The 13,291-nt window shown below is 32.0% G+C and overlaps 1 protein-coding gene and 1 long non-coding RNA gene across 2 annotated transcripts; both read left to right on the top strand.

The window, feature by feature from the left end:
- The first annotated feature begins 442 nt into the window (after nucleotides 1-442).
- On the top strand, nucleotides 443-2,155 carry LOC110230297. The gene is made up of 2 exons (XR_002333405.1): nucleotides 443-1,412; nucleotides 1,785-2,155. It is a non-coding gene; the product is annotated as an uncharacterized LOC110230297 (long non-coding RNA).
- A 10,119-nt stretch (nucleotides 2,156-12,274) lies between these two features.
- On the top strand, nucleotides 12,275-13,210 carry LOC110229649. The gene is made up of 3 exons (XM_021030262.1): nucleotides 12,275-12,671; nucleotides 12,758-12,883; nucleotides 12,971-13,210. The coding sequence occupies exons 1-3, from the start codon at nucleotides 12,387-12,389 to the stop codon at nucleotides 13,133-13,135; spliced, it is 576 nt and encodes a 191-aa protein (XP_020885921.1). The 5' UTR covers nucleotides 12,275-12,386; the 3' UTR covers nucleotides 13,136-13,210.
- Nucleotides 13,211-13,291: the final 81 nt, after the last annotated feature.

Genomic DNA, 13,291 nt, shown 5'->3' with positions numbered 1-13,291 from the left:
TGAGAGTTTTCAGGCAAAAAGGAGTAAAAGACGAGCAAAACCCCGTTTCTGGACAGTTTCGTACCATCAGAAGTTTGGCCATCGTTGAAGACCTTCCCGTACATGAAATTGAGTGTTCTTGGTCTCTATGGAAAGCTGAAGGAGTCAAGAATCATGTCGAAGTGGAATTAGGTCGATACAATGAGCCAATTGTTTTTCACGCCCAATCTACTGAAGCCTGTCGCAGACCGGCCAGAAGAGACGAGACCGATCGTGGAGCTGCTCCCAGACCGGCCAGAGAGGCCGTGATCGGTCCCAGACGGCCAGACCTTCACCACCACCGGTCACAGCTCACGTGACCGGTCCAGACAAATTCGACCCTCATTAATCAAAACGGCGTAGTTTTGATCCCGGAAGCCCTAATCCAATTTCCCGAGCCCTAAGCCTATAAATACAGGCTCTTGCCTAGGGTTAGGGTATGCTTCAGAGTGCCTCACACGTCCTTCTTCAGAACCCTAGAGCCGCCTCTCTTCTCCTCCAGATCCGACGCCGCCTCTCTTCTCCTGAAGCCATCCTTTGAAGATCTCATCTGTTCTTCATTGTTTCTTTCATCTATTCTACTCTTTCTTGCTTTTGGATACAAGATCTCTTCTGTGACATTTAGAGAAGTTTTCTTTGAACCCTTTTTGATTATTGAATCGTTTATTATGTTGTTTCAATTCAATATGATTTCGTTTCTTTGCATCATGAGCGAGTAGTTCTTTTTGTTGGGTTTGATGGGGTGATTCAAAGGGGATTCATGGTTCAAAACTAGTTAGGTTGTTAGATCTGATTTTTTACTTTATATTTATGATTCCTCTTGGACTTCTTATTCTTAATGCATGATACTTGATTGATCACGAGTATCTGATCTCAGGGAGAGGGAAGCGCTAACCGCGTGACTTGATCTCAGATCTAGGGTTGCGAGAGCTTCGCGCCATAACCTGCGAAAGTTGAGTTATGGAGTGTCGTGGACCTATCAAACTTGTTAAAACTGCTGATCTCTATGCGTCATTGCCTGCGAAAGTTGAGTAACGGAGTATAGAGGTTTAGACATTTGGTTTCTCGAAAGAGGATCAAGTGTACTACCAGTGCTTTGAGTCGGGAATCTAGTAGACAACATTTATTAATTAATCTTCTAATTTGATTTGTAGAGAACCATGAAAACCCTGAGATAATCCCTAATGCCCAGCGCCTTTCTCTTATTGATTTACAACTTCATTTTATTTGCTTATTTCGTTTTCAACGTGACAACAAACCAAAACCCCTTAATCGTTTTTCTTAGTTGGATTTCTTTTCAGGATTCATTCGCGTAGTTATTCACTCTCTGTGGGATCGATCCTTAAATACACAACCGATTCACTGTGCACTTGTAGTATCGTGTGTCATCTAAGGTAAAACCTTGAGCTGAAATTTACAGCACATCATATGCATTACATATTATATTTTTTTTATTTTTTTTTAATTTTTTATTTTATTCTTTTTGTTAATATAACTATTAATAATGTTATCATATATGAATTTCAAGAAAACTTTATTTAGTTGATTATGGATTTGCAAATCGGCGTAATTTTTTAACTCCATTCAGAGGTACCAAGTTCTACAAGATTTTAGAGGTCAAGGTCGTGATCCTAGTAATCAAAATGAGTTGTTCAACTTGCATCATGCATCTTTGAGAAATGTGATCAAGATAATTTTTGGTATCTTCAAATCTTGTTTTCAGATTTTTAAATCAGCACCGCCTTTTCCTTTTAATGTTCAAGCAGAACTTGTATTAGCTTGTGTTGGATTACATAACTTTCTTCGTAAAGAATGTCGGTCCGATGAGTTTCTCCTGAAAAAACAGTGCAAACAACGAAGCATACAATGAGAATAACGAGAATAACAATTTTGAGGAAAATCGAGATACGGAGACTCTCCAATCGCAACAAAGAGAATATGCTAATAATTGGAGACACAATAGCTGCTAATATGTGGGCAGAAGCTACAGGAGCAGGGAGTATGCAATGAAGATCCTGAAATTTTTATTTTCAATATTTTGTGGAATCTTACTTTTCATCTGTTGGATTAATCTTTTGTTCTAAACATTGTTATTAAATTATTTCTTAGCATGTTACTAGTTTTAATTGATGCATCAGTTCCAGTAATTTTCTTCCAGCAATATTTTTCAATAGATGCAGATGATGTTGCAAGTTTTTCACAATTTCTGTTTCTTGGCCAAAAAGCAACGCGAATAACTTTCGGATCTTAACTCCGATTGACAAACCGTTAGTTGCCGTGGACTCTTGGGTTGGTGGTGGTCATGACGGTGCCTTTATTTTTTTTAGCCTCCATCTCCTCCAGCGCCGGTGAGCCTCCAAAAAAGACTACTGGAACTGCACTTCTTTTCCTTCTTTTTTTTTTTGTTTTTCTCTACTTCTCCTTCCTCTTCTATGATCTGGTCTATCTATGCTCCTTCATCACCATAGACCACAACCATAAGATGTGTGAACAGATCCACCGGTGATAACCACCACTTCCGCTACGTCTCAACCTCTACGTGAATAAAAGTTGCCACATAAATTAGCTCTACCTTGGTTAAGTTGATATTTTGACAAATCTCTATTTCAATGATATTTTCCATGATTTCATTTTATGAAGAAAAATGTTACAAATTTTAAACCAATAACATAATAATTTAATTCTTGAAAAATCCGAGATACTTTTGTTTTAATTGATTAATAAAAAAATTTTATTGACTTTATAAAAGTATGAATCCAATAACACCAAATTTATAAAGATTTTAGATTATTTTTGATAAATTATAAACCAATAACACCAAACTTCAAAAGACTTTTAAACAATCTTAATTGAATAACAAAAGATTCTTCATAACATTTTAAGTCATTAAAACTCCATGTAAATCATAAACTAATAACACCCCCAAAAATTATAGTTAGTAACTCCTACGACTTCTTCATCATTTTTTTCCTCGGAGGATTTTTCTTTTTGCCTAATCTTATTATATAAAGTTTGGTTTTAAAGTTAGTAACTCATGTGATCGTGACACGTGTCAAATATATTGATAAGATTTTGACACGTGTCAAAAAAGAAAACAATCTACTATAGTATTTTTGAAGTACTCATATGAACATATCCAAAAAATTTGAAGTATTTACAGCAAATGCCACTAGCCAAAGACACATAATAAACATTCATTAAGGGCAATTATGTACGACAATGTAGCCTAACAACATCTTTAAATTTAATCCTATTCCAACCATGGTTAAGAAAACCCGCTTTCCAAACATGATTGACTGTATCTTTTAGATTTCCTAATTCTAATATAACATATTTAAGCTAATTTCCTAAAATTTGTTTACCTAATTTAAACATAAACATATATGATTATACTTTCACTTTTATTTGATCTTATATTTAAATTATTATAAAATACATATAGTTAATAAAATTATAGATTTTTTTCTGCGTATGATGTGATTCAAAATTTTAAAAACGGACATATATTACTCAATCGAAAAAAATAGGTGTACAATGTCCCACATCGCCTAAATTGTTTTGCAATGGTTAAGAGTCATACTATAAAAAGGACAAACATGACTCCGAATAAGAATGAGCAGGGTGGTTGATTTATCAGACGTCTAAATTTACAAGTTTTATTCGGTTTATTCCGATTCTTTGCTTTAATTTAAAAAATTTAAACTTTTCAAAAGGTTTAAAATATTATAAATATTTAAACTTATAAAAATTTAAATATTATAAATATTTAATTATTTATATTTATATGAAGTTTAAATATTATAAATATTTTATAAGAAGTTTAAACATTATAAATATCTAAACTTTATAAAACTTTTAAAGTATATAAAAATTTTAAAAAACTAAAATATCACAGGACGGACTTATGTGACGGGACGAGTTTGGGTCGATATAAATATGGGAAGGTATACTGCGGGTGAAATCCTAGAATTAACAATCAAAATACAATTATAAAATTTTAAACACTAAACAAAACAAACTTACAAACAATTTTACAATCTTAAAACTAAATTTTATATTTACAAAAACTCTACATTAAAAGTTTTTAAAAATTAAACATATATCCGTGCTGTAGCACGGGTTAAGTCCCAGTTATAAAATTATAAAGTTTGGTTTCAAAGTTAGTAACTCATGTGATCGTGACACGTGTCAAATATATTGATAAGAATTTGACACGTGTCAAAATAAAAAGAAAACACTTATAAAATTAAATAAGTTTCAAAAATGTTAAAGATAATATAATAAGGAAATTATACAATATCATTATTATAAGAAAATTATACAATGTCTTACTAACAATAATGTATCTTAAAAAATATACTTCTATAATTAAAGAAATTCTACAATTAATTATTAATACAGTAAAATAATTATAAGGAAATCATACAAATATTTCTAATGATAACGTAATCGATAACAAAACAAAATCTTAGAAATTACTAATTCTAAAAGAAAAAGGATTTTTTTTCTTTAAAACTATGAACTTCAATAGTTGGAAATTATATAATTAATAATTAATCCTAGAGGAAATAAAAATTGTAAATATTCACCTCTATATAAGTTGTTTCATATTTTTTTCATCAAACAAAACACCACCACTGCTTCAACTTCGTTCTATTGGTAAATCTTCTCTTTATTTTTTTATTTTAAAAATATATTTTTTATGAGATCGTCTCAAATTATAGAGTAAAGATACACTATAACTCTATAGTTTTTTTTTTCCTATGGGGTATGTCATGACTCATGATGACGAGAACGTTCTTTTATTTATGTTTTATCTTTATTTAATTCTCAAAGTCTGTAAATATTTGACCACGTCTGTTTCTATAAACAAGTAAGTAAGACCACAACCATATGTTTGCAAACGAAAATGTTGAAGATTTATTATTCTTGATCAAGACCATGCATATATCAAATTCTTTTAGATTTTTATGATTAATAAGTTTTCTTCTAATTTCAATTGTTTTTACTTCCAATTTACAGAAAATAGTTATCATCAAAAATAAAATGAGCAAAAAATTTTCAAAATTCGCATGGTAAAATAATAGGTTTAAGTGAAATAAGAATAAGATAATCAACCGATCAATTTTTTTTTTTAAAAAAACAATTATTAAATTTCATTCAAAATAGGAATAAGAATAAAAAAACAGAAATATTTGAACATATGTGAGTAAATTACTAAATTTCATTGGAAAAAATTAGTAAAAAATTTAGGATTATTAAAATAATAATTTTCTGATTTATTTTCACATCTCATCTCCTTTTGTTTTCCACATTTTTTTGGCTTTTGATTTTTTCACACGGGTTATAAAAAGTTTTAATTACAAATCCCGCGTATACGCGGGACCTAATCTAGTAATATATAAAAAACAAATTAGTATATTTATTTATGTGTAATAAAAGTTCTATTGTTGTGATTTTCTTCGGTCATTATTAGATATATTAAATCTATATTAAATATTTAAATCGTCCACAATCGTAGATTATAGAGCATAATGTGAAGTCTCACATGTCACATCAATTGTTTAAAAGTTGATCTTACTATATAGGACGTGCACCATAGTATTGATGCACCATAAAAGTGTAGGCTCTCACAGGATGAATTTGGTAGTTGAGAATCAAAACCCTGAGGTACATAAATTTTGCAAGTCCAGTAGTTCATAACTGTGAGGATGTTATGTGGATCTTTAACGGTATGAGGTGTTCCGTCTGTTCAAGACATCAAAACTGCAACATTATTTTAACCTTCTTAGGGTCTTGGGGCACCAATAAACTCAGCTTGAAGCAATTCTGCATTAGAAGCTGTTATTGGAGATAAGATGAAGTAGTTAATTAAGAGTCGTCAATAGAATATAAAGATGGAAGTTTTAAGTACAAATACGTGTCTGAATTTTAGTTGGAGTTTGTCGTGATGGGATTTTGTGTAGTGAATAGATTTGATTCCCTTTTCTTTTACCTTGCGGAACATTAGAAGCTAAATAGCATTAAGTTACATTATGCATTTTTATTAATACCAATGGGGTTTTCTTTTGTTTGTTTTAACGTGGATTTTTGTCATAAATCCTAATCATCCAAGAAAGATTATTATTGATCGTTCAATTATTTTTGTAACAATGAGATGATATTGTGAATAGTGTGGTTGAGTTGAGGAGCCACTACGGGAGGAAGTCAAACATACCAAGGTGAAGATAAAGCGTCTAAAAATATGTAATGCAAAGCCAGTTCCGTAGCATTTTTTTTTAGTATTATCATATAATTCGTTAGATTCTAAGATAGTTAAGCTTTTAAGCATGATTAGAGGAGTTGGTATGAATAACAATGTTTTTAAAATGGTATTTAATACAAATCCCTGCGAATTCGTTTGTAACTTTGTATCTTAATTAATTACGTATGAACGATATATATTATTCTCAAAATAACATATGTATTTAGATTTACAACCTTTGTGAACCCGATGAAAATCAATTTATTCTATGTCTTTAGATTGATATTCTGCACAGGTAAAACCGAACAAACCCACCAACAACGGGTAAATCGTTATCCGGTCGGATTATTTTAGGATTTTATACCGGTATGCAAGAGAATTGTGCTAATGATTTGGTTTAGGTGCTTTTATGTCTTCAAAGCTTGCCATAGCTTCCTTGAAAAAACTCACATCAAACACACATAAGGTACGTATTTCCTCTTTAGGAAACTCTTGCTTAGCATACATTTTTTGATCTACAAAAAAAAAAAAAGCTAATGCGAAAAGTTTTGACTTGAAATAAAGTAAATTAAATGTTTGAGTCACTGCGATGAAAATGAAAAGCGATGAGAGCAGAAAGAAGATCTGTTGTTCATGTTGTTAGATATACACACATTCTCTCGCTTGTTCTCGTTGAAATTGAGTTAGACAAATTTTCTCACTTAACTTAGAAGAGTCTGTTAGAGGTAAGGAGAGAGTTGGAAATCATGAAGATTATAAAACATAGAGAAATAATTTTAAATTCATGATTGAGTGACAATCATGTTTCTTTAACTTTTTTTTTTTTTTTTTTTTTTTGGTGTAAACAATTTGTGAGCTAACAAATAATCATCATGCAAAACACCAATTCCACATGGTTCGATCCCCATTAGAACACCAAAAAACTAAGCTTTCCAAAAAAAACTACGTGAAAAAGAATCAAAATAGCAAGTTCTTGAATTAAAGAATAATGATTTATTTTGTATGATATGTGAAAGGACCAAGCAAAACTAATCTAAGATCTCTCGGATGAACCAAGACAAAATTCTTGTAGCAATATTAATGCTTCGTTTGTACAAAAAATGCATGCAAATTGCACACATACTTCTCACTCGCTTTGTTTCATAAAAAGTGTTATTCGATCCATTTTCACAAATATTAAGAAAAATAAAGAAATTTCTCTTTTGTCCTTCACTAATACACTAAAAATATTTCTTTTTCTAATTAATAAATCAAAATAGTAGGGTTAATATTAGATTTGGTTTAAAATTTTGTTTTGGAAATACAAAGTGACACTTTTTGTGACGGAGAGAGTATATATATAATAAAGTAATGTCTACATTAAAAGGTTATGTTTTACTTAAAGAAAAATTGATTGAAAGATAGATGACGCTCTCTCTCGGAAAAATGGGTAAAAAAATCCTCACCTTTCTTAAAAACATATAAAAAACCCTCAACTTTTTTTTGTGGGTTTTTAAATCCCCACCTTTTCATAATGGTAATATAAACCCTATTATTAAAACACTCAACTTAAATTCAAAGAAATCGTTATATTAAAATACAAATAAATATAAAAAATTTGATTTAGGATTTTTTCTTATAAAATTCTAGTTTACAATCTTTTTCTAAATTAAATTTTTTTTTAAATCATGATGTAAAAAAGTTAATTAATGAACTTTTATTCGGTTGTATTACAAAAATTCATCAACGTGAAACTAAACAAATTTTGTTACGAGTGATATATACATTCTTATACCGAACTGAATATGAATTTATGTTAATAAATATTTATTAGGTTCGATCACACAAATTGCTAACATGAAACCAAAGCAAATTTTATAATACTACGAAAAGTACAAGAATTTCCACGTGAAAATATTTTCATCGGACAAAATAAACTAAATAAACATTTATTAGCAGTTAATAATTCTATGTAAATTATGATATATTTAAATTATAATTTAAATTAAATTTAGTTAATCATTATTTAACTAACCTCCAACTGAATCTGAATTTTGTTATAATTTTGAATATTTCTTAAATCAAAAGCTGAAAAACTCGAACAAACCAAAACAATCAAATGTGCTATCCTATAAATTTTTGTAGTTTACATAACATAAATTTTAATTGTAACAAAATTGATTTATCCAATCTCAACTATATGTGAATAAATTGCCTACCAAAAAAACTATATGTGAATGAATTTTTATATCGCAAAAACCTTAATTTTAGAAAAAAAAATAGCAAACTCGAATTTGAAAAGAATAAATCATAAATTAAATTGTTTTCGTTTATTGTTGTTTTAATATAACGATTTTTTAAAATTTAAGTTGAGTTTATTAATATTAGGGTTTATTTTACCACTTATGAAAAGGTGAGGGTTTAAAAACCCATAAAAAAAGTTGAGGGTTTTTAATATGTTTTTAGGAAAAGTGAGGGTTTTTCTACCCATTTTTCCCTCTCTCTCTTCAAAAAAACATGTAAAAGGTACTTGTTGAACCTCTATATTAAATAAATTCATGGCTAAAACATAGAATAAATTAAAATATATCAATCTATTAGAAGAAAAAAATATGATTCTGTAATGTGTTCTTGGTTGATATTTTTTATTGTGACACCAAAGGAAATAAAGGAAACTGAATAGAAGTCGAATCAAATCATGTTATGTTCGGTTTAATAACCCATAATAGGCACAAATCAATCATCTATATAACATTTTCGAAGTATATTTTGAGAACAATTCTTTGTTTTAATAAGTATTTACAAAGAATGTAATTGTATTAAAAAATAATTTAAGAAGCTCATTAAGAGTAATTTGGTAATATAAAAATACAAATATACAAGCATCCAAACAAACTTTTACAATATCTCTACTATCCATATAACCAAACACGATAAAAAAAATTTAGTTTTAATTATAAAATATGAAATATCCATATAATGTTCTTTATAGATATTTGGAAGATTTTGTTAAGATTTAAAAAATTATGATTCACCTATCATCTTTGTTTGATATTTTATTTACTTGCTTTGAATCATCATATAATACATAAAACAAATAAATCTTTAGATTATTTTTCTGCATTTATCGTGATTCGAAGTGTGAAAAAGGACATGTATTACTCAAGTAATGATAAAAAATTATGTGTTCAAGTATTAACGTCCCACATTGGCTAAAATTTTTAGACAATAGTTCAGAGTCATATTATAAATAAGACCAAAATAATCTAAATCTGAATAAACATGAAGTTAACTTAACAAATCTATATTAAAAAGTTTGTCTCCGGTTTAATTCGGTCTTTAGTCGAACCATTAAACTATCCCGATATATAAATTTAAATTTCTAAAAAAAATAAAACATCACGGGACGGGGTTATATGACGGGACGGTTAAAAAATGATTGACTCGATGCTCCAACATGGGTAAATCATCATTTCATTATTTTGTTAACACCATCAATAGAATACTAAACATATCAAATTATGTTGATTAAACTGTGATTATATATAAAAAAAACAAAATTATTTTGTGGTATACCGCGGATTAAATAGTATATATATAATAAGGGTTTCATTTTCTCTTTATTGAGTCATTTGGCATTTATAAATTAAAGGGTTTATAAATAAAATAATATTTCTAACATAAATCCACGTAATAATTGAAAGAAATTAACCACCATGGGAAGATATTTAAATTTTATTAATTCAGGAATCGTATCATGTCTACTGTCAAAGAACACAGTTTATCTACACAATTAACAACCACATTAAATTGATGCATTTTTGTATTATATTTTTGAACAAATTGTAATGAACTTCTTACATAAAATTTTCACGTTTGGGTTGGAAAAAAGATTTTGTCTCACAGTTTGGCAAAGTGAGATTTCATTCTCATGTTTTGACAGTTACAACATTTTTTGAAGAAAATGCCCCTAACAAATTAAACCAAACCGCACAGTTACTGACCGGTTTAGTTTCTTTTGATTTTTGTTGCGGTTTAAAAAAAAAAAAAAAAAAAAAAAACTGTCGAAGAAAACGAAGAAGAAGAAGGAGAGAGAGACAGAGAGATTCGAGAGAAGTTGAAATCAGTTCGAAATTCATTCATCCATCTTCGTTTTTCGACATCACCGTTCGAATTGTTGGATACTTGATTTGAGGCATCGCATTGAACTCCAAAAACCGGCGAATAGAAAGTTGAAGTTTTTCTGGCGAAGACGACCTGAGAAACCTCCGGCGAGATAGAAACCTTCGAGATGGCTGGGAATAAACAAAACGACGAAGTACCGAGGAAGCAGCATACGCGGGAAGGCCCCGAGAAGGAGAAGCGGGTACTCAGAGTATCCCCGAGGAGGAAACTCTCTCCGACAAAGCCGCCGGAGGAATTGAGTAAGTTCTGATATTATTTTGTTTGTAGTTTCTTTGGGTGTATCGGAATCTTAAAGCTTGTTTGATTAAAGGGATAGAAGTTGCCGGATTTTGCTAAATCTGTAGTTTGAAAATTTGAAGATGAATTGGAAATCTCTTTTTCCGCCAAAATTCAGATGTTGAGTATATAATGTTGATAATTACTGTGTACGTACACGAATTTGTATTGTTTACATCCTTACTTAATTGTATATTACTTGTAATTGCAGGCAGTACAAGCGTGGCTCCGACTGAAGATCTTATAGTTGAAGAGTTACCACCTAGACTCTTTGCCCTAGACCGGTACCCTGTGAAGACGAAGATGAACGCGTACTCCAAACCGGAGTACCTTTCTGACATAGCGTAAGTTCTTAAGGGAAAAGAGGAGATGAAGTTTCTTCTCGAGTCTCCATTTGGGGACCTTTTTAGGATACGTGCTAACAAGTCTTCCTTCTCAGGTAAGCTTGTTCTTGGACTAATATGTCGTCAGTTAGTGACGAGTAAAGTGAATGAGATGTGGATGGTCTTCGGCGGTCATCCAATAAAATTCGGATTAAGAGAATTTAGTCTGGTAACTGGTCTAGAATGTGGGACATATCCCAACAAGAAAGACGTGACGGATGTGCTAAAGGTTAAAGCTGGTAGTCAAAGTGTCTGGAAAACTCTGTTTGAGGAGAAGTTTGGGGAGAAGCCGAATCCAACAGTGCATGATTTGGTGGTCTGGCTGAAGGAGGAGGAAACCATGGATGGGTGGAAGCAGCTGGCCTTATCTCTTATAATCTTGGTAGATGGTGTGATAGGGTGCCATAATAACCCCATAAGGCCTTCTGAGTTCACTGTTGAGATGACGAAGGACGTGCAATTCTTCTGCAAATACCCTTGGGGAAGGGTGTCTTTTACCCGTACTTTGGAGAGGATAGCAAAATTCCAAACCCCTTCAGATGCTCAAAAACTGATAAGGTGTGTAAAGGATGGGTCTTATGCACTACATGGATTCCCATTAGCACTCCAGCTGTTTGCGTTCGAAACAATCCCATCCCTTGCTAAGCTAGTACCTGATGATGAAGCTAACAAGACATTTACTCAGAGGTCTATCCATCATCTTGCCTCACTGCGGGCAATCAGGACATCCAGCATCTTGGAGTGTGAGGCTGCTGAAGAGGTATGTACAATTGTTTATGTACGTACATTATTTAAAAAGTAAGTGTACATTCTCTAAGTGGTCAACAAACTTATTGGTGTAGGTTGAGGTAACCTATCTTGTGAAACCAGAGGACAATATTTGTCCTTCATCCCTGTCATGGGATGATGAAGTTGAGGATCCAAGAGTTGCTTACATTGAGCGACTGTTGTTAGCTGGTCATGAGTGGAAGGAGGAAGAATGGGTTGGAGGTAATGCTGCATTTCCAAAGCAGGAGCGCCCACCACAACTTGGAGAGATACGTGAGTGTAAATGTTGTTTTATACTTTCTGATTATTGTCCCTTGAAGACCAATCAATGATTAAACTGGTCTATCGTAGGTGTGAAGAAGAGGAAAAGAAATGTACCAGCCCCGAATGCACCTTCTTTGAAAAAACAGAAATATGTTGTGGAAGAAGAAAATGAGGACACTGCTGAGGATTGTTCTGAAGATCCCCAGTTTGAGAAGTTTGTAGTTGAACTTAGGAGGTGTTTCAAGAGGCAGGAAGCACAAAATAAACAAATGCAAGAAGACTTGAAGAAATTTGTCCGTAAGGAGATTCGTGCTGCCTTAGATCCAAAGGTCAAAAAGACAGAACCAACCAAAACTTCCCATGCTTCACAGGGCCCAAATAAATCGGTGGTTAAGGCACCGATGAGTGTGACGAAGGCATCTAAAAAGATGTCTACAAAGAAAGTCTTCAAGTCTGGAACAAGAAAGTCTTCAAGGCTGAAGAATATAATGACGTCAGTTGCGGAGATTACTCAGCTTTCTGATGGTAACTCTTCCTCTGAGGAAGATGACCAGGTATGGCATGTACGTACATTTATATATAGTATTTTAAATGTACGTACATGAAGATTAATAACTGTAACTTGTCTGCTATGGTACAGGATGAAGCCAACAATGAAGGTGGTTTTTCTGTAAATGATGGAGGAGATTTTTCGAACAGAGACGAAGGTATGGTTGACACTGGAGTAGCTAACATTTCAGTTGGTGGACCTACACCTTCCCATCAGGTATGTCGTGTACAAATTTTTTTTCAATTATTTCCAGTTGTGTACGTACACATAGGCTTCAGAAGTGTATGGTATACTATGTTTCAGGATGAAGGAGCACGTGATGGTGGTGAGTCTGTCCTTGTTGGTACACAGTCAGGGACCGAGGAAAAAGCTAGTGCTGACACAGAGATGGAAGAAATTCCATCTTTTGTACCTTCAACCTCTGTACAGGTATGTCTTGTGCTAATAGTCACATACTGTTTTCCATAAGTGTACGCGTATCAATTATTTTCAGTTCTCCACGTACATATAGCTTAAGAAGTGTATGGTATACTATGTTTTAGGATAAAGAACCAATTGATGGTGGTGAGCCTGTCGTAGTTGGTACACAGCGAGGGACAGATGAAAAACCAACTGCTGACACAG

Source organism: Arabidopsis lyrata (genome assembly GCF_000004255.2).
Source record: "Arabidopsis lyrata subsp. lyrata unplaced genomic scaffold ARALYscaffold_3, whole genome shotgun sequence".
NCBI lineage: Eukaryota > Viridiplantae > Streptophyta > Magnoliopsida > Brassicales > Brassicaceae > Arabidopsis > Arabidopsis lyrata.
This window is presented reverse-complemented; position numbering and strand designations above follow the sequence as displayed.

Bases quoted from the DNA above. Each gene is read 5' to 3' on its own strand.
- LOC110229649 (XM_021030262.1), top strand. From the start codon at position 12,387: ATGCAAGAAGACTTGAAGAAATTTGTCCGTAAGGAGATTCGTGCTGCC. The intron at 12,672-12,757 runs GTATGGCATGTA...GCTATGGTACAG, and splicing joins CCTCTGAGGAAGATGACCAG to GATGAAGCCAACAATGAAGG. The intron at 12,884-12,970 runs GTATGTCGTGTA...ACTATGTTTCAG, and splicing joins GACCTACACCTTCCCATCAG to GATGAAGGAGCACGTGATGG.